This window comes from Bufo gargarizans, chromosome 6 (assembly GCF_014858855.1).
Source record: "Bufo gargarizans isolate SCDJY-AF-19 chromosome 6, ASM1485885v1, whole genome shotgun sequence".
Lineage (NCBI taxonomy): Eukaryota > Metazoa > Chordata > Amphibia > Anura > Bufonidae > Bufo > Bufo gargarizans.
The window spans coordinates 117,985,173-118,007,843 of record NC_058085.1 but is presented as its reverse complement, the minus strand read 5'-3'; the positions used below and the strand labels follow the sequence as shown (position 1 = coordinate 118,007,843).

Genomic DNA, 22,671 nt, shown 5'->3' with positions numbered 1-22,671 from the left:
AGGCCAAATTCAGGAGAGGTATTGGGAAGGAAAGAGGACGCAAATTGAGTGGGTGCCTGTGCCAGGTCTTGTAATACCTATTGGGATTTTGAGACTGACTAGCTACTGCTATAATCAGACACTCTTGCTCAGATTTCGGCAATAATTGAAGACATAGCAGCATTTTTTGGGGGCTCCATTAGATGGGCAGATATTGTAGTCCGCAATGTAGTTTTTTACATCTTGTTTCTATGCTAGACTCAGTCTCTTTAAATGATGTGGGTGTCTCTCCTGCAATTCCATCCTCTCTTCCTGTCCAGTGCACAACTGTTCTACTTCTCTCTTCATCCATGTTTGTGTTCTGCTGAGTGTCTGTCACTGTCTCCTCGGTGGCTGTGTGTCTCTCCTTCAGTATCGCTTGCCTGCCTCCAGATCCCATTCTTCTATCATCCCCCTGCCTATTTTTTCTCATTTCTTGCACCGCTTTAGCCTTCCCTGTTATTTCCCAGCCTGTCTTCTCCATTCTGTGCTATCCCCTCCCAGTGTCTGCCTGTGCTCTCCTCCTCCTTGTTCTATCATTCACCCTATCTCTCCCTTTCCTCCCCTCCCCAGTTCTCCTCTCTTCTGCCTGCCTCTCTCATACACACAGTCCTGGAACTGCTGGAGGGATGAGTGCAGGGTAACTGGAGAAAATCTGAGCGTGAAGGGGGGTCTCACCAATGGTCCAGCAGAGCAGGATGGCCAGGACCCCGTCCAGCTCAACACAGGAGATCCAGATGGACGTGTTAGAGGGCCACAGTCTGCAGGTGAGAATAATGTAGCTTCATCTACACCCATCCCTATAGCACCGATAATAAACTATTTCATGGCACATCTCAGACTTGTTAATGCATCCATTACTCAGTATATACAGATATACATAAACATATACATAATATACAGATCATAGGATGACATGCATGCATGATGTGTAAATGTGACATCCACATATGTCAGGGTGATGCAATGTATGGACAGAATGTATAGGCTTGATGGTAATTTATATAGAAGTATTATAACATCTATGGATTAGGGTCGTAGTCATTACAGATTGTTAGATAGGAAGAGAAAAAGGAAGCAAATGGATGAAATGTGAACATAGAGAAACAGCTGGTACTGAGCAGGTAAACATAGGATGCATGGGGGATGGGAGGTGGAAGTGACAAGGGGGATGACTGCTTTGCTGTGGCACTGAGAGGGTTAAGGGAGAAATATTTGGCGTGATTAGGAAATTTGATATATATATCTCTTTATATATATATATATATATATATATATAGTTTTATATATATATGTCAATTATTGGAGCTTTACCAAAGAAAAGAGAATATTTAGCAGCATGCACCAAATAAACATGCATAGAAGTTTTCAGGCCAGCATTATTCATTTATGGTGTATCATTAGGATTTGGAGAGCACTGGTTATATAATATAGGAGGGGCCGGTATGTGGGGGGCACGGTGGTGACATAGGGAATGCTCGTGTGACAAGTAATTAGCATTTTGCATTGTAATTTTTGAAGAGTAGATAAGTTGCTGTATATACCCGCATTAAAGGTGTACTGTAGTTTTGGGCCTATGGAAAGCAGTACCTGACATCATCCTAGATGTTTTATTTTAGTGCTAGCGTGGGCCCCTCAGTGATGGGGCCCCTACGACCAGCACTGATCTGGTGAATAGATACTGACAGTGACAGGTTAGTACTAAGGTTACTGAAATTATTACTGTAGGTTGGGTTGCACGAACATGTAATTCACGTGTCATGGCTGAGTATTACACTGCCGTAGTCCTGCCTGGGACACCAGTACTGGAGGTATCCGACATGTCGTTTTATTGATGCAGCATTTCTTTTTATTGTTCTTGGCAGGCTAAATATAAGAGAAAAAGTCGGTTCAAGCGTTCAGACGGAAGTACCAGCTCCGACACCACCTCTAACAGCTTTGTGCGGCAGGTAAGTCGTGCTTATCATTGCTTTACACTTCGGCCTGGCGTGTGCAGCAACACACACAGGCCTCTCTAGGCCCTGGTCCTGGGTTACCATAGCAACCAGCACCAGGGAAGAGATGCTCCTACGTCAGGAGATGGAAATGACAAACACTAATTAACTGACTGGAAGAGAGGGAGAGAGGAGATGCTGAAGAATAGTACAGGGAGAGGAGAGAGGGAGGTGGATGGAAGAGACAAAGAATCAGACATATGCTGGAAGATGGCAGCTCATGGATGGGCAGAGGAATAGAAAACAGGATAGCAGAGGAGGCAGGCAGATCGTATGGTGAACAGGGCTGGGGCCAATTTACACTGAACTTTAAGATGGCATTAGGATGATTGCACTGGTTTATTGCAACTCTTGGAAATGTTGCATTGTGGGAAAATTAATTAAATTCAATGAAATAGTACACACGTATGTACTGAACGTGCACTGTTGTGGTATGGGTTGGAAGGCCATTTCCGAGGTACATGTTATGTAACCACCATGTAGATTTTGCTCTGAGCTGTTTATGGTTGTCAATACATTTATAGTGTGGGCTGTGTACTTTCTGGTGGAAATTAATTTCAGAGGCGACCTGCTCTCCTGTTATAACAGTTCTTATACCTCTGTGTTGCACTGTTCCCCTGTTACTACTCCTGAAATTAAAGCAGAGTAAAATAATAATGACCTATCTACAGACTAGGCATCAATGTGCCAACACATGGCAACGCTGGTTGAAGAGACTGCAGTGTGGCCTGCTCACTGCATACCAAGCACGGCGCTGTACATTGTGTAGTGGCTGTGCTTGGTATTGCAGCTCAGGACCATTCACTTGAATGAGACTGAGTTGCACGTAGGCCATGTGAGCTATTAACCTAGCGTCATTGGCCCAGTAAAAGGCTGCAGCACTCTGATAGCTGATCCATAGGGGTGTTGGCAATCAGACCCCAACCGATCAGGTTCTGGAAGGAGCGGACTGGCCATAGAACCTACAGGGACCTTTTCTGGTGGGCTGATGGCCAGGATGGGAGCGTCGGGTACTTATGCACCTGGCCAATCGCTACAGGTGCCCTCCTGAACTTAATGGATGGTGATACTGTTGAAATTGTGTGGGGGTGGCAGTATTTTATGTTGCACTGTTGTATTTGGCTCTGCTGAGGCAGTATACTGTTCTGCACTGTGCTATTTGGCTCGCCTGAGGCAGTATACCGTGCTGCACTATGGTATATGGCTCTGCTGAGGCAGTATACCATGCTGCACTGTGCTATTTGGCTCACCTGAGGCAGTATACCGTGCTTCACTGTGGTATTTGGCTCTGCTGAGGCAGTATACCATGCTGCACTGTGCTATTTGGCTCACCTGAGGCAGTATACCGTGCTTCACTGTGGTATTTGGCTCGCCTGAGGCAGTATACTGTGCTGCACTGTGGTATTTGACTCTGCTGAGGCAGACTACCATGCTGCACTGTGCTATTTGGCTCTGCTAAAGCAGTATACCGTGCTGCACTGTGGTATTTGGCTCGCCTGAGGCAGTATACTGTGCTGCACTGTGGTATTTGGCTTTGCTGAGGCAGTCTACTGTGCTGCACTGTGGTATTTGGCTCTGCTGAGGCAGTAAACCGTGCTGCACTGTGCTATTTGGCTCTGCTGAAGCAGTATACCATGCTGCACTGTGGTATTTGGCTCTGCTGAGGCAGTATATTGTGCTGCACTGTGGTATTTGGCTCTGCTGAAGCAGTATACCATGCTGCACTGTGGTGTTTGGCTCTGCTGAGGCAGTAAACCGTGCTGCACTGTGCTATTTGGCTCTGCTGAGGCAGTATATTGTGCTGCACTGTGGTATTTGGCTCTGCTGAGGCAGACTACCATGCTGCACTGTGCTATTTGGCTCTGCTAAAGCAGTATACCGTGCTGCACTGTGGTATTTGGCTCTGCTGAGGCAGTAAACCGTGCTGCACTGTGGTATTTGGCTCTGCTGAGGCAGTATACCGTGCTGCACTGTGGTATTTGGCTCTGCTGAGGCAGTATACCGTGCTGCACTGTGGTATTTGGCTCTGCTGAAGCAGTATTTTGTGCTGAATTATGGTATTACTGGCCTGCATAAGTTTGGTGTTCCTGCCTACTTGTGTTGCCCCCCGTTTTGTGTCAATTTGGACCCACCTACAATATGGGGCCACTTTTAGTTTTTTTTCAGGGCCACTTTAAGTTCCCAGTCCACCACTGGGTATCGGTGACCTATCTTGAGGATAAGTCGTCAATATGCTACTACTAGAAACCCTCTTTAATAAACTGCATAAATGCATTGACAACTGGGCATTATCATTCCCCTTGTCATTCGGGCGTGGCACTACATAGTCACATATACACTGCCAGCGTTGACAGTGTTGAGCTGTGAAGAGACATAGGGGGAGATTTATCAAAACTGGTGTAAAGGAAAACTGCCTTAGTTGCCCATAGCAACAAATCAGATTCCACCTTTCATTTTTCAGAGCTCCTTTGGAAAATGAAAGGTGGGATCTGATTGGTAGCTATGGGCAACTAGGCCAGTTCTCTTTTACACCAGTTTTGATAAATCTCCCCCACAATCTGTTGACACATTCTGTCCGACTTGCTCCCATGGAAGCCACAGGGAATTCAGCTTCCCCATATCATGAGTTATTTTCTAACAACCGTTTCCGTGCCGCATGATAAAGGCTCCCTAGGGCATTGGTTGTGATTGGGAGTAAGTTATATGCACCTCTGACGCCTGTATAATTACACATACGTTGCAAATAATGGATCGCCGCATGACGACATTGCTAGTCATTTCACCGTCTTTGCTGTTCTTCATGCATTTGATTCAGCCATTAGTGGCTAATCCAGCACCTGCTCCATGGTCTAATATAACAGCAGAGGCATCAATGATCCCAATTCTTCATCAATGCTCCCAGTGGGGCACTCACTGTGGCCCTTCTAGAGCAGTATAAGAAGATCCTGCCTCTGTAGGCACTTGTGCCATCATGTGAACATTCCATTAGGATGAACCTTCCTTCAAATCTAATTGTGGTCAGACAGCCGGACTGATTTCCTTCCTCGGCCCGTTACAGTAGATGAGTCAATTTGCTGGATTTTTCTGGTGTTGATACGTCTTGAAGGCTTTCTCCGTGTTTCATAAAAATGGAGAAGAAATGTGTTGGCATATTACCAGGAAAGTATAAATCCGACACTGGACTGAGTCCCCTATCAGTAGGAGTAGAGTCTGATCATATATTTGTATCAGAAGGTCTCTTGCTGAGTATTATGTTAAAGGGAACCTGTCACATTGAACATGGTGTCTGATCTGCAGGCAGCATGTTATAGAGCAGGAGAAGCTGAGCAGAGTGATATATATTTTTCTGTGTGATTTGTATTTTATTCATTTAAATCCATGTGTTTTCAATACTTAGGAGTCCAGTTGACGGTTGGTCCTGCTCAGTGATTGGCAGCCTTACCTGTAGGACTGTCAGTGACTGAATAGGTCTGCTCAGATCCTCCTGTTCTGTAACACACTGCCTATAGATCAGTTACTCAACGTGACGTGGGAAGAAGCCTTTAAAAGCTATTCCCATTTTATAATGCTATAGCATATCAACAAGACAATTACATCGTGACCTGTGTGGGCACACCATCTTTTTTGGGTCCCCACACTTTTTTACCACTAAAAAAGTCCAGAATAAAAGTTAGCTTTTTTTTTTTTTTTTTCTGGCGTTTTTGGCAAACCGTGTGTCTTACTTACCACTATTGTTTTCTTTTTGGGGGCACATTTACAAAAATGATCTGTGAGCAAAAATTCAAATTCATGGCATTTTTTAAAGCCTAAACAAAACATCACAGAAAATGTGTTTGTAAGGGTGGGTCCACACACAGTTTTTTGTAGCAGTTTTTTGGCATTTTTTGAGCTAAAGCCAGAAGTGGAAGTGTAGGTTCACATTTGTGTTAAATGGATCTGGATCCAGCAATACTAGCCGGATACTGCCGTGCACCACCGGACCCCATTGACCATAATTGGATCCTGCGGCTTTCTGGCATAAGTGCTGGAAGTTTTCAGACAGACAAAAACCGTGCAACAGTTTATGTCTGGCCGAAAGACGCCATCTCACCAGAAAGCGGCCAGATCCCTGCTAGATCTCATTAGAGTCAATGGGTTCCAGTGGTAAACAGCAGAATTTGGCTAGGCCGGATCCGGCCAACTCTGGCAGGTTGTTCTCTGGCGGAACAGTCCTTCCTTTATCTTTTTAATTCCTTTGCAACCCACTTCTTACTTTGGCTAAATAAACTACCACAATCAGATATGTTAACCACCCTAAAGGATGCTCTATAGGTGTTTATCTGTGGCTTCTTTTGTTTTAATTACTATGTTATTTACATGTTTTTTGGGTGAACCGGGAATCACGCAAAACAGGGGCACCGGCCGTGTGCACACAGTTTTCTTCAATGAAAGGAAGCTTTTCTGTGTGCTTCCAGGTCCGTGCCTCCGCGCCACAAAAGATCGTCTATAACCTGTCTTTGGGGCATCTTGTGGAATGCGGACCCATTGAAATCAATGGGTCCACACAGCTATGTGGGGTGCCCACGGCCGGTGTCTGTGTTTTGCGAATCCACAGTTTGCGCTGTCCGCAAAACAGGCACACGCGATTTAGGTCCACATTTGATCTTCATTTTTTGCTGGTCAGATGTGGACTCATTCACTTCAACGGAGCCTCAAAAGATGCTGACAGCACTCTATGTGCCGTCTGCATCCGCACGGCCGTCCTGTGCCATCCACAAAATTATAGAACATGACCACTCACATATGTATGTCCAGATCATACATGTGTCCACTCTACTTTTCTTCTAGGCTGAGAGGGCTCAGGCTCATACATAGTAGGTATAAAAACTTTAATAGCCCAGAGAATAGAGGGCCATCTAGTTAGGACAATTTTTAGATGCCCCAAAGATAAGGGTCTGTCTGATGATAGCTGATAATATTGACCTGGAGGCAAAATCCTTACTAACAGAATACATCCAGACTAAACATGCTTTATGCCTGGAAAGACCACTGATATAAATATGAACACGCTCTATTGTGGCTGCCAAATCAGATGATTGGGCGTAAAAGGCATTCCTAGTTTTTTTTTTACTGTCCCTTTATGCTGATGATATGTTGGTCTACCTAGTAGATGCAGGTCCTTTCCTGGCTTCCTTATGTGAGTTGATAGAACAGTTTGGTTCCTTCTCTGGACTGTTCTGTTTGAACAGTTAACTAGGCTAAATCGGGTCCATTTCCACTGGATGGGTCCCTCTCCCAGTTTCATTCCCCTGTTTCTCTCTAAATATCTAGGGATCATGATCTTAGGAAATGCAGGTCAATACCAACACCCAGGTAAACTCCCTCTAACAAAAGGTAAAGTCTTGGTCATTTCTCCTACCATCACATCGGACACATTTCCTACACTTCACATCTGTATGAACACACAAATTACTGGGCACCATGAGGTATTAATTACCTAAAACAGGTCTTGCTTGAGTCATCTGTTTTTCCTTCTTTTTTTTAACACTCAAAGATCTTGCCAACTATGCACGGGGCTTTATAGGTATTTTCAGAAAATTTGGTTCCTTACACGTCTCTTTTGCCAGTTCTAAAGTAGAGGGCATAATATGTACTATGTACACTGGACCTAACTAAGGGTACTTTCACACTTGCGCTAAACTTTTCCAGTATTGAGTTCCGTTCTAAGGGCTCAATACCGGGTAAAAACTGATCAGTTTTATCCTAATGCATTCTGAATGGAGAGCAATCCGTTCAGGATGCATCAGGATGTCTCCAGTTAAGTCACTGTACGGTTTTTGGACGGAGAAAATACCACAGCATGCTGCCGTATTTACTCCATCTAAAATTTCGGAACACTTGCCGGAATGCCGAATCTGGCATTATTTTCCATTGAAATGCATTCATGCCGGATCTGGCCCCAAGTGCTCCGGAAAAACGGAACCAGAGAGACGGATCCGGTATTGTAATGCATTTGTAAGATGGATCCGCATCCGGATCCGTCTACAAATGGTATCCGTTTGCATACAGATTGCTGGATCCGGCAGGCAGTTCCGGCGACAGAACTATCTGCCGGAATCCAACAACGCAAGTGTAAAAGTACCCTAAGCCCCTTACCAGCCTCTATACTCTTCTACAGTCTAATGGTACCAAGGCCTTCCATAAATGGGTTGCTGACATATCCAAATGTATTACTGATGACGCGGTTAACTCTTTTTCTTCTCAATGCCGTTAGTGTCATGAATTTGCTCTGATCCAATATAAATTCCTACACCCACTGTACTCTACAGATTGTCTACCTGCACACCATCTTTTTTAATTCAGATATTCTTTATTGGTTTTGTAACAAAAATAAACCAACCTTCCAACATGTCGCTCAATGACACAGTACAATCATGTGTCCGATAATATGTCCAACATGTCGCTCAATGACACAGTACAATCATGTGTCTAATAATATGTCCAACATGTCGCTCAATGACACAGTACAATCATGTGTCTAATAATATGTCCAACATGTCGCTCAATGACACAGTACAATCATGTGTCCGATAATATGTCCAACATGTCACTCAATGACCATCATGTCGCTCAATGAAGCAGTACGATCATGTGTCCGATAATATGTCCAACATGTCGCTCAATGACACAGTACAATCAAGTGTCCGATAATATGTCCAACATGTCACTCAATGACCATTATGTCGCTCAATGATAGAGTACAATCATGTGTCCAATAATATGTCCAACATGTCGCTCAATGACACAGTACGATCATGTGTCCGATAATATGTCCAACATGTCGCTCAATGACCAACATGTCGCTCAATGACACAGTACAATCATGTGTCCGATAATATGTATAACATGTCGCTCAATGACCATCATGTCGCTCAATGACACAGTACAATCATGTGTCCAATAATATGTCCAACATGTCGCTGAATGACCATCATGTCGCTCAATGACACAGTACGATCATATGTCCGATAATATTTCCAACATGTCCCTCAATGACACAGTACAATCATGTGTCCGATAATATGTCCAACATGTCGCTCAATAACCAACATGTCGCTCAATGACCGACATGTCGCTCAATGACACAGTACAATCATGTGTCCGATAATATGTCCAACATGTCGCTCAATGACCAACATGTCGCTCAATGACACAGTACGATCATGTGTCCGATAATATATCCAACATGTCGCTCAATGACACAGTACAATCATGTGTCCGATAATATGTCCAACATGTCGCTCAATGACCATCATGTCGCTCAATGACACAGTACAATCATGTGTCCGATAATATGTCCAACATGTCGCTGAATGACCATCATGTCGCTCAATGACACAGTATGATCATATGTCCGATAATATGTCCAACATGTCCCTCAATGACACAGTACAATCATGTGTCCAATAATATGTCCAACATGTCGCTCAATGACACAGTACAATCATGTGTCCGATAATATGTCCAACATGTCGCTCAATGATCATCATGTCACTCAATGACACAGTACAATCATGTGTCCGATAATATGTCCAACATGTCGCTAAATGACCAACATGTCGCTCAATGACACAGTACAATCATGTGTCCGATAATATGTCCAACATGTCGCTGAATGACCAACATGTCACTCAATGACACAGTACAATCATGTGTCTAATAATATGTCCATGTCGCTCAATGACCATCATGTCGCTTAATGAAGCAGTACGATCATGTGTCCGATAATATGTCCAACATGTCGCTGAATGACCAACATGTCACTCAATGACACAGTACAATCATGTGTCCGATAATATGTCCATGTCGCTCAATGACCAACATGTCGCTCGATGGCACAGTTCAATCATGTGTCCGATAATATGTCCAACATGTCGCTAAATGACCAAAATGTCGCTCAATGACACAGTACGATCATGTGTCCGATAATATGTCCAATATGTCGCTGAATGACCAACATGTCGCTCAATGACACAGTACAATCATGTGTTCAATAATATGTCCAACATGTCGCTCAATGACAGTACGATCATGTGTCTAATAATATGTCCAACATGTCACTCAATGACCATCATGTCACTCAATGACACAGTACAATCATGTGTCCGATAATATGTCCAACATGTCACTCAATGACCAACATGTCGCTCAATGACACAGTACAATCATGTGTCCGATAATATGTCCAACATGTCACTGAATGACCAACATGTCACTCAATGACACAGTACAATCATGTGTCCGATAATATGTCCATGTCGCTCAATGACCAACATGTCGCTCGATGGCACAGTTCAATCATGTGTCCGATAATATGTCCAACATGTCGCTCAATGACACAGTACGATCATGTGTTCTATAATATGTCCAACATGTCGCTCAATGACCATCATGTCACTCAATGACACAGAACAATCATGTGTCCGATAATATGTCCATGTCGCTCAATGACCAACATGTCGCTCAATGACACAGTACAATCATGTGTCCGATAATATGACCAACATGTCGCTCAATCACCAACATGTCGCTCAATGACACAGTACAATCATGTGTCCGATAATATGTCCAACATGTCTCTCAATGACACAGTACAATCATGTGTCCGATAATATGTCCAACATGTGGCTCAATGACCAACATGTCGCTCAATGACACAGTACAATCATGTGTTCAATAATATGTCCAACATGTCGCTCAATGACAGTACGATCATGTGTCTAATAATATGTCCAACATGTCGCTCAATGACCATCATGTCACTTAATGACACAGTACAATCATGTGTTCGATAATATGTCCATGTCGCTAAATGACCAACATGTCACTCAATGACACAGTACAATCATGTGTCCGATAATATGTCCAACATGTCGCTAAATGACCAACATGTCACTCAATGACACAGTACAATCATGTGTCCGATAATATGTCCAACATGTCGCTCAATGACCGACATGTCGCTCAATGACACAGTACAATCATGTGTCCGATAATATGTCCAACATGTCGCTCAATGACCAACATGTCGCTTAATGACACAGTACGATCATATGTCTGATAATATGTCCAACATGTCCCTCAATGACACAGTACAATCATGTGTCCGATAATATGTCCAACATGTCGCTCAATGACCAACATGTCGCTCAATGACACAGTACGATCATATGTCTGATAATATGTCCAACATGTCCCTCAATGACACAGTACAATCATGTGTCCGATAATATGTCCAACATGTCGCTCAATGACACAGTACGATCATGTGTCCGATAATATGTCCAACATGTCGCTCAATGACCAACATGTCGCTCAATGACACAGTACAATCATGTGTTCAATAATATGTCCAACATGTCGCTCAATGACACAGTACAATCATGTGTCCGATAATATGTCCAACATGTCACTCAATGACCAACATGTCGCTCAATGACACAGTACAATCATGTGTCCGATAATATGTCCAACATGTCGCTCAATGATCATCATGTCACTCAATGACACAGTACAATCATGTGTCCGATAATATGTCCAACATGTCGCTAAATGACCAACATGTCACTCAATGACACAGTACGATCATGTGTCCGATAATATGTCCAACATGTCGCTGAATGACCAACATGTCGCTCAATGACACAGTACAATCATGTGTTCAATAATATGTCCAACATGTCGCTCAATGACACAGTACAATCATGTGTCCGATAATATGTCCAACATGTCACTCAATGACCAACATGTCGCTCAATGACACAGTACAATCATGTGTCCGATAATATGTCCAACATGTCGCTCAATGATCATCATGTCACTCAATGACACAGTACAATCATGTGTCCGATAATATGTCCAACATGTCGCTAAATGACCAACATGTCGCTCAATGACACAGTACAATCATGTGTCCAATAATATGTCCATGTCGCTCAATGACCAACATGTCGCTCGATGGCACAGTTCAATCATGTGTCCGAAAATATGTCCAACATGTCGCTAAATGACCAAAATGTCGCTCAATGACACAGTACGATCATGTGTCCGATAATATGTCCAATATGTCGCTGAATGACCAACATGTCGCTCAATGACACAGTACAATCATGTGTTCAATAATATGTCCAACATGTCGCTCAATGACAGTACGATCATGTGTCTAATAATATGTCCAACATGTCACTCAATGACCATCATGTCACTCAATGACACAGTACAATCATGTGTCCGATAATATGTCCAACATGTCACTCAATGACCAACATGTCGCTCAATGACACAGTACAATCATGTGTCCGATAATATGTCCAACATGTCACTGAATGACCAACATGTCACTCAATGACACAGTACAATCATGTGTCCGATAATATGTCCATGTCGCTCAATGACCAACATGTCGCTCGATGGCACAGTTCAATCATGTGTCCGATAATATGTCCAACATGTCGCTCAATGACACAGTACGATCATGTGTTCTATAATATGTCCAACATGTCGCTCAATGACCATCATGTCACTCAATGACACAGTACAATCATGTGTCCGATAATATGTCCATGTCGCTCAATGACCAACATGTCGCTCAATGACACAGTACAATCATGTGTCCGATAATATGACCAACATGTCGCTCAATCACCAACATGTCGCTCAATGACACAGTACAATCATGTGTCCGATAATATGTCCAACATGTCGCTCAATGACACAGTACAATCATGTGTCCGATAATAAATCAATAGTATAAAGTACAGTCAGTGTACACTCATACAATGAAGTTTTGAGAACCAAATATCAATGTGCATCAACATTCGATTACACAAATAACAAAAATTCTGAAATTAACAGAGAACTGTATATCCTTGATATTATACCCTTCGCCGAGCCAGGACCTACCGCCAGATCTAAGACTAAGGCCACTTTCACACTTGCGTTGTCTGGATCCGGCGTGTACTCCACTTGCCGGAATTACACGCCGGATCCGGAAAAATGCAAGTGAACTGAAAGCATTTGAAGACGGATCTGTCTTCAAAATGCGTTCAGTGTTACTATGGCAGCCAGGACGCTATTAAAGTCATGGTTGCCATAGTAGTAGTGGGGAGCGGGGGAGCGGTATACTTACCGTCCGTGCGGCTCCCGGGGCGCTCCAGAATGACGTCAGAGCGCCCCATGCGCATGGATGACGTGCCATGCGATCACATGATCCATGCGCTTGGGGCGCCCTGACGTCACTCTGAAGCGCCCCGTGAGCCGCACGGACGGTAAGTATACTGCTCCCCCCTACACTTTACCATGGCAAACAGGACTTTAGCGTCCCGGCAGCCATGGTAACCATTCAGAAAAAGCTAAACGTCGGATCCGGCAATGCGCCGAAACGACGTTTAGCTTAAGGCCGGATCCGGATCAATGCCTTTCAATGGGCATTAATTCCGGATCTGGCCTTGCGGCAAGTGTTCAGGATTTTTGGCCGGAGCAAAAAGAGCAGCATGCTGCGGTATTTTCTCCGGCCAAAAAACGTTCCGGTCCGGAACTGAAGACATCCTGATGCATCCTGAACGGATTTCTCTCCATTCAGAATGCATTAGGATAAAACTGATCAGGATTCTTCCGGCATAGAGCGCCGACGACGGAACTCTATGCCGGAAGAAAAGAACGCAGGTGTGAAAAAGCCCTAAGTGAGAGTCACATTCTTTTGGAGACGACCCTCTTTGTGTGACCAAAGCGCTTTTTAATTGCAAGTATTTATAGATATGATGTGTTGGGAGACTAAATTCCGGCTGTAATTGCTGAAACGTTTTAAACAGGCTTTGTCACCAGGATCAACCCTATTAAACCAGGCATATGGCCTGTTAGGGTGAGTAAAATGATACCTTTCGTTTCTTTCTAGGTGTCGGCATTGTGGCGAAAAAAAGACTTTTATTGGTATGCAAATGATACATTGGAGCACCAAGAGGCGAGCTAATGCGCAGGCACAAGAACTCAATCTAATGGGAGGGGTGTCGCTGGAGGTGCTCCAATGGCTCATTTGCATAGGAATGAAAGTCTTCATTTCTCCACAACGCCGGCACCGAGAAAGAAAAGAAAGGTATTATTTTACTCAGCTAGATCAACTCTACCTGGTCTAATAGGGTTGATCCTGGTGAAAGAGCCTCATTAAGGACCGTACCCATGTATGAATGTGCCACCTTCCAAATACCCTACTGTTCACAAGGAGAAAAGCCCTGCAGTCGGAATATTGTTTCAGCTAAGTCGCGACAAATTAGAGGAAAGGATTCGGTATAGCTAAGTATAACCCCCAGAGAGTTTATCGCGCTGCAAGGTTTCCAGTCTGATTCTGCAGGTCCCCTGTTTTTGCACACCATGTTCTTAATTGCAGTAGTGCAGGATGTTGCATCTTTGTCCCATTCACTTAAAAGAGACAAAGCTGCGTGCGCCACTGTTACATATGTAGATGGCGTGCAGATAGACAGCTCCATGTACACAGAGGTTGTAGCACTCCCACAAGTGCAGTGGCCCCTTCTAACTGCGGACCAAGAGTCGATCCTGAGAATAGACCATCAATGTCCTGATTCTTGAAAACACCTTTAATTTGCGTCTTCCTCACTGCAGAGCATAACACCTCTCGTTTCACAGAAAAGAACAAACAATTAGCAAGTACAGTTATTTTTAGTCACATATTACAGAAAACATGCTAAACGATCCCATACTGTTAGATGATAAAGCTTTTACTACAGATATTTTCCAGCAACCCATAAATCTGGATGTCGCTCTCGGTGGATGTGTCGGACTTTGCGGGTGGTTTAGGTGAAGTTGGGTTGTAATGGATATCATTAGATTTAGTTTTGCGGGGGCCTGTGGACACTACCTATGCTGCATGTGTGGCTTGCATGTTACTGAGAGAATGGTTGTCCTGTTGGGCATTGTGTGCCACCATTATAATCATCACAGCATAGGCATTATAGTGGGAGGAGAGGGGGACAGATTGCTAAATATTTCCGCTCTGCAGCTTTTCTCTTCTTTTCCCAATATGTTCTGATTTATTTTTAATGAACTATGTCACGTACTTCATAAAATAATGTGTCTGATATATTTTCTCACATTATGTAAAGATGCACAATGTACCCCTGTGCTACCTAAAGTAGTACATCCAGAGGTGCAACTTGAAGCTCTTGGATTCCAATGCAAATCTACCATGTGCTGCTTACATGTGAAACTCGAAAAATTAGAAAATTGTGCAAAGTTCATTTATTTCAGTAATGCAACGAAAGGTGAAGCTAAAATATGAGATAGACTCATTACATGCAAAGTGAGATATTTCAAGCCTTTATTTGTTATAATTTGGATGATTATGGCTTACAGCTTATGAAAACCCCAAAGTCACAATCTCAGGTCCCCTTTGCTCTGGGGGTATGGATTAATTAGCTGACTAGAGTGTGACACTTTGAGCCTAGAATATTGAACCTTTTCACAATATTCTAGTTTTAAGTTACATTAATGCAACTCCTTTTAACCTGTTACGGACACAGGGCGTACAGGTACGCCCTGATGTCCTGGTACTTAAGGACACAGGGCGTACCTGTACACCCTGTGTATTTCCGATCACCGCCACGCGGCGGGCGGTGATCAGAACCAGGTGCCTGCTCAAATCATTGAGCAGGCACCTTAGTACAATGCCCAGGGAGGTCCTGTGACCCCCCGTGTCGGCGATCGCAGCAAACCGCAGGTTAATTCAGACCTGCGGTTTGCTGTGTTTCCGGGTTATTCAGGTCTCTGGTGACCCGATAACCCGGAATAAGACAGTGATCGGTGGTGTTATAATACACCACCAATCACTGCCCTGCGATCCTGAGAGGTGGCGGTCACGCCACCTCTCAGGATCGCTTCTGATTGGTCAGCTGGGCACGTCGGCGGGCGGAGCGGCAGTTTTGAATTGCCGGAGCTCTTCTCCCCGCTCATACAGGTCTGTGGAGCGGCAGAGAGAGGAGCCCGGCTGTTGTGTGAGTTTTTTTGTGCCATCAGGCACAAATCCGTGTTTTTTGGTGAGGTAGGGAGAGGTAGATTAGGCAGGGATAGTGAGGGAGAGTTAGGGGGGAAAAAAAAGTTTTTTTATTGGGTTGTAGCACCGGATCGAGTGTCTGGGGTCCACAGCACTCAGATGTGTGACCCTAGACCCCCCAGGGGTGCTGCAGCTTGCCCCCCCACACACATTTTTTTACGTACTAGTACTAGTTTTCCGGCCCATCAGATAAGGCCACCTGAGCCCCCTATCGGTGAACTTGTCTGGTGTACCCCAGAGCATTTTGAGCCTGTGATTCCTGATTTTGTTGGCCAAGCAGGAATCCAGATTTCCACAGTGGGCTTTACTGAACATGACTATTTTAGTATTTTTTTCAGTGACCACTTTGTGAATTTGATAGTGGGGAGAAAACGAACCTGTACGCCCAACAGTTCATTGCTTAACACCCAGGCTCCTTTTTGGCTAGGGCCGGTGGCTGGACTCCGGTCAGTGCAGCCGAGATGAGGACGTTTTGGGGCCTCGTGCTGCACATGGGCCTAGTAAAAAAAAACAGTGTCAGGCATTACTGGAGTGGAGACGTCCTCTACCAGACCTCACTGGTCTGGCCATGACACGTATCCGGTTTGAGGCCATCCGGAAATGCCTGCAATATGCAGATAACGTTAACGACGTTTGTAAAATCAGTTTTGAATACCTTGAGGGGTGTCGTTTTTAGATGGGGTTACTTTTATGGAGTTTCTACTCTAGGGGTGCATCAGGGGGGCTTCAAATGGGACATGGTGTTAATAAACCAGTCTAGCAAAATCTGCCTTCCAAAAACCACACGGTGCACCTTTCCTTCTACGCCCTACCGTGTGCCCGTACAGTAGTTTACGACCACATATGGGGTGTTCCTGAAACTACAGAATCTGGGCAATAAATATTGAGTTTTGTTTCGCTATTAACACTTGCTTTGTTACTGGAAAAAATGGATTAAAATGGAAAATCTTCCCAAAAATTGAAATTCTGAAATTTCATCTCCTTTTGGCAATAACTCTTGTGGAACACCTAAAGAGTTAATGACGTTTGTAAAATCAGTTTTGAATACCTTGAGGAGTGTAGTTTCTTAGATGGGGTCACTTTTATGGAGTTTCTACTCTAGGGATGCATCAGGGGGGCTTCAAATGGGACATGGTGTAAATAAACCAGTCCAGCAAAATCTGCCTTCCAAAAACCACACGGTGCACCTTTCCCTGTACGCCCTACTGTGTGTGCCTGTACAGTAGTTTATGGCCACATATAGGGTGTTTCTGCAAACTACAGAATCCGGGCAATAAATATTGAGTTTTGTTTGGCTGTTAACACTTGCTTTGTTACTGGAAAAAATGGATAAAAATTGAAAATTTGCCAAAAAATCTAAATTCTGAAATTGTATCTCCATTTGCCATTAACTCTTCTGGAACACCTAAAGGGTTAACGACGTTTGTAAAATCAGTTTTGAATACCTTGAGGGGTGTAGTTTCTAGAATGGAGTCATTTTTGGGTGGTTTCTATTATGTAAGCCTCACAAAGTAACTTCAGACCTGAACTGGTCCTTCTAAACTTCTAAGCTTTGTAACATCCCCAAAAAATAAAATGGCATTCCCAAAATGATCCAAACATGAAGTAGATATATGGGGAATGTAAAGTAATACCTATTTTTGTAGGTATTACTATGTATTATAGAATTAGAGAAATTGAAACTTGGAAATTTGAAATTTAGTAAAATAATTTTGGTAAATTTGATATTTTCTTTATAAATAAAAATGATTTTTTTTACTCCATTTTACCAGTGTCATGAAGTACAAAATGTGATGAAAAAACAATCTCAAAATGGCTTGGATAAGTCAAAGCGTTTTAAAGTTATCACCACATAAGGTGACACTGCTCAGATTTGCTAAAAATTGCCCGGTCCTTAAGGTGAAAATGAGCCCGGTCCTTAAGGAGTTAAGTTGCATTACTGAAATAAATGAACTTTTGCACGATATTCTAATTTTTCACCTGTATATTATTAGTATTTTCTTATGTGGCAAAGTGACCTTTGGGCCCATTTAGGCACAAGTACCACTGCTACCTCTGCGCCCCCTAAAGGTTTGTCTTCTCTGCCATTAAAGATAATTACTTGAAACAAGTGTCTTATTCAGATGAGGAGGTGTCATATATGTTTTCGGATATGTTTATATAAGAAACTCCCATGGGATAATTTATGGATATAATTAGAGATTAGCAAATCGAATCCCACGAAGTGGAATTCGATCTGAATTTTAGGAATTATTCGATTCGCCTAGAAGCAGAATTTCCTCATGCTTCGTGTCAGCAAATCGATTAATCCTGAAATTCTAATTTTACCGCCTCCATTTGCGCGCGAAGGGCTGCCAGCCTTTAGCTTGCTTGAAGATCTCGGCCGAAATCCAGTGCGACGCGAGATTACATCATCACGCCAGCCGGTGTGATGACGTAATCTCGCGCCGCACATGATTTCGGACGAGATCTTCAAGCAAGATAGTGGCGGCCAGATGCCGCAATCATGTATGAACGCAGCATCTGAAGGGTACAATGACGGGGGCGGCGCTATCACAGCTCCCTGTTATTGCACCTGCTACTTACCAAAAAAAGCGCTTTGTGGCTAGGTAATTCGTCACAAAGCAAATTTTTTTGTGAAATTCGGCAAATCAGCCGAATCAAATTTTTAAGAAATTCGCTCATCTCTAGACATAATGATAAAGAGACATTGAAAATAGTATACGTATAGCAATAATATCTCAGAATGTTCTCTAGGTGGAGCTTTGCTTTACATATGCATTTCCAAAATGTAGGACAAGCTGTGCCAATGACTTTTGCAAAATCATAAGCTACATAGCTACTTTATTTCACATTATTTAAAGGAGCACTTCCATCAAAGTATTTTTTATATCAATATCCATAGAAAATATATTTTTTTACATTTTGGGCTATTTTTCTTTTTCATTTTGGCATTGACAATGACATACAAAATATCATCCTTCTGTAGTGGTCAGCACAGAGAGATAAAACTCCTGCATAGATAGGGAACCTATTGTCAGTTTACTGCTGCCGTGAGGGAAAGATGTGGTCTGAAAGGTAATCATCATGATAATAATAGGTAAAGAATTGGGATGACAGTATGACAGCTCTAATGTTCTCTTTTTAGGCCTAGATAAATATGCCCACAGAAGAGCATTGCATTGATTAGTGTAATGTGTGATGCTCGAACTAAGCCTCTGCAGGGGGGCTCTCTCTGGTCACAGTGAATGGTCTGACTGAAAAGTTAAGTGAGACTATTTGCCATGCTAAAAGTACAAACCAAAAGGGAGATAAAACCTCTGGACAGGAAGCAGAATACATGACTTCAAAAAAGAATATGCAGAAATCCATCCACTGATTTACTTTTTTCTTATACTGTAGTGGACTGATAAGATCACTCGTTTGTAACATATTTGGTAACCTCATGTCTTAGATATTGTATTCAATACATAGAATATTGTTGACCTCTTAAAGGGAATCTGTCCCCAGGTTTATGCTGCCTGATCTGAGGGCAGTCTAAAATTGTGACAGGGATCCGGATTGCATCCATTGTAGCAATCACAATTTATCACCTGCAGCTGGGGTCCAGTTCTGGAGTCCTCCCCATTCTGTGTCCGTGCAGTGGAGTCCTCGTATTTATGAGATGCCAGTGTCCCTGCCTGTCTGCTAGTAAATGGCACCTTTCTCCCCATGCACAGTATAAGGGCTCATTCACACGACCGTAGGCCATCTGTGCCCGTGCTGCGGACCGCAAAATTGCGGTCCGCAGTGCATGGGCACCAGCCGTGTGAATCCCCAATTGCTGCGCAGACCCATTGACTTGAATGGGTCTGCGATTTGCAATAAAAGGCAAAAGATAGGACATGTCCTATCTTTTAATGTGCTGAGGCACGGATCCAAAAGCTTTGTAGTGCTTCCACTGGCTTCCAATCTGTGCCTCCGCTCTACACCGCATCTTGCGGACCCATTCAACCCTGATTCACACAGCCGGTGCCCATATATTGCCAACCCACTGTTTGCAGTCTGCAGTACAGGCACGGATAGCCTACGTTCACGTGAATGAACGCTAAAGTTGTCAATCAGCAGCAGTAGGAGTGTAGAGGTAGCCTACCTCTCATGAATACCACAACTTAGCATTGGGGTTTGACTGCCGGTAATGAAGTGTGATTTTATGACGGCAACAACACCAGTAAGTGAGACGCAGATGGAGTCAGGGTGTCACTACTTCATGCTACCCTCAGAATGGGCAGCAAAAACCTGCTGACAGATGATCAGCCTTGTGAGTAAGGCTACTTTCACACTCGCGTTTGGTGCGGATCCGTCATGGAACTGCACACATGGATCCGCACCAATAATACAACCGCATGCATCCGTTCAGAACGGATCCGTTTCTATTATCTTTAACATTGCCAAAACGGATCTGTCTTGAACATCGAAAGTCAATGAGGGGGCGGATCCATTTTCTATTGTGTCAGTGAAAACGGATCCGTCCTGACACACAATGGAAGTCAATGGGGACGGATCCGTTTTCACTGACACAATAGAAAATGGATCTCCCCCCCCCCCCCCCATTGACTTTTGATGTTCAAGATGGATCCATTTTGGCAATGGTGAAGATAATACAAACGGATCCGTTCTGAACGAATGCATGCGGTTGGAATAATCGGTGTGGATCCGTGTGTGCAGATCCATGAAGGATCCGCACCAAACGTTTGCCTCCGCATCATCAGGCGGACACCATAGCGAAATGGAGGCGGAATGGAGCCAAATTGATGCATTCTGAGCGGATCCTTATCCTCTCAGAATGTATTAGGGCAGGCATGCTCAACCTGCGGCCCTCCAGCTGTTGTAAAACTACAACTCCCACAATGGCCTACTGTAGACTGATAGCTGTAGGCTGTTCGGGCATGCTGGGAGTTGTAGTTTTGCAACAGCTGGAGGGCCGCAGGTTGAGCATGCCTGTTTTAGGGCAAAACTAAAAGTTTACCTACATTTTATATATATATAGATCTATCTATCTATTCAGTTTCAAAGGGCCTGGAGGTCCAAATCTCATGGCTGACTATAAGCAGTGAAAGCATTAGCTCCCACATCACAGGAGGCTGGCTGGCTGTATATTTCTACTGTAATCTAGTACTGGATTAGAGGTCCTGTCATATGAGTCTAGAAGTCCTGACCTCCCACAGAACTCCTCCAGGGATACTAACAGTGCTATCTCAGCAGACCTGGAGCTTTTACTTTCTGGACCTTTTGGTTCAGTGGTGTTCAAGCTCCATAGTTCTAAATAATGTGGTTGATCTATGAAAGCTGTTGACCAGAAAAAACTATATTTGTTACCCTTAGCAACCAATCACAACTCAGCTTTCATTTTACCATTTTACAAGAGCACTAAAAAATTTAATCTGCACTGTGATTGGCTGCTGTGGCCAATAAAAAGTTTAATTTTAGATAGTTTTTATAAATTTCCTATATATATAGAATAGCTAAGGCAGGGAAGAGTACAGATCTTGTCAGCTTCCTGCTATGGCTCTGTCAATTTAATTTCCATGTGTCAAAGAAACCTGGATTAGTAACAGGTGACAATGATGTCATCACGGTTAAAGAGCCAAGAGAAGGAGGCTCTTGATGTGGTCTGAGACTGTAAATACACTCTTTATTACTGAACTGTAAATAATCAGCGTGCTTCTTATAAGACGTTTCTATTCCTAGAATAATGCAGAGCAATCAAATTGTCTTGAAAGCAAAGCAGAACAGACATAAGTCTACGTTCTCAAAAATGGAAAAAATAACAATGGCTTTATAATAGTGACTTAAAAATAGCATGTAACACATTCCAGAAAAAACATGTAACACCATGCCATTGTTAGGCCGGTGTTCCTTGGGCCCCACCCTACATCCGTACAGAACATGAGCACAGCTTTCGCTTGGTTCTTGTTGTGTCAGAGCCTGGAACCACCAGTGGATCTTCTAGCACTCTTTTGGGGCAGTCCAACCCTGTTTACAACCTAAATACAGAAACATATGCATATTTATTTGTGAACTTGGTAAACTTCTTGGTAAGTCTAAGTCTCCTGGCGTTTACACCAACAAAACCCCCTACCTGAACCAGACATGCCTAGTGCTTGACACCATCAAGGCCCTATCATGCATTCTTTATGAGCTTAAAGTTTCTGCTTGAGAACCCAAGTGAGTAGTCAGTCAAAAACCAATCCAGCAAATATTTAACTCCTGACAAAAGAAAGCCAAGGGTGTCTTACAGCCCTCATAGACGTTAGATTATTGGCAAATCTCATTGAATGACTGTTTCACTGTACAGTATCAATATTTGGGACCTCATGTACACGTCTGTTATCCATCCACAAAAAATGTATCAGTGAAACACATTCCTTTTTTTGGACTCCCATCAATAGAAATTACTATTCTCATCTTCAGAAATGTCAACAATAGGACCAGGAGTGAATTTCTCAGATCAGGCACCTTGATCTGTGAAGAAAACGATGTGTGGATAGCTCCATTGACTTCTGATTGGGTCAGTGT

At 43.4% G+C, this 22,671-nt stretch overlaps 1 protein-coding gene across 1 annotated transcript in view; it reads left to right on the top strand.

Moving 5' to 3' along the window:
* The first annotated feature begins 645 nt into the window (after nucleotides 1-645).
* The window catches only part of CACNB1 (calcium voltage-gated channel auxiliary subunit beta 1), a 106,427-nt gene continuing 84,401 nt past the window's right edge, over nucleotides 646-22,671 (top strand). Inside the window, exons 1-2 of the mRNA XM_044297352.1 lie at nucleotides 646-785; nucleotides 1,884-1,967. Of these exons, the coding sequence (XP_044153287.1) occupies nucleotides 699-785; nucleotides 1,884-1,967 (171 nt within the window). The 5' untranslated portion in view covers nucleotides 646-698. The remainder of the gene's footprint in view (nucleotides 786-1,883; nucleotides 1,968-22,671) is intronic.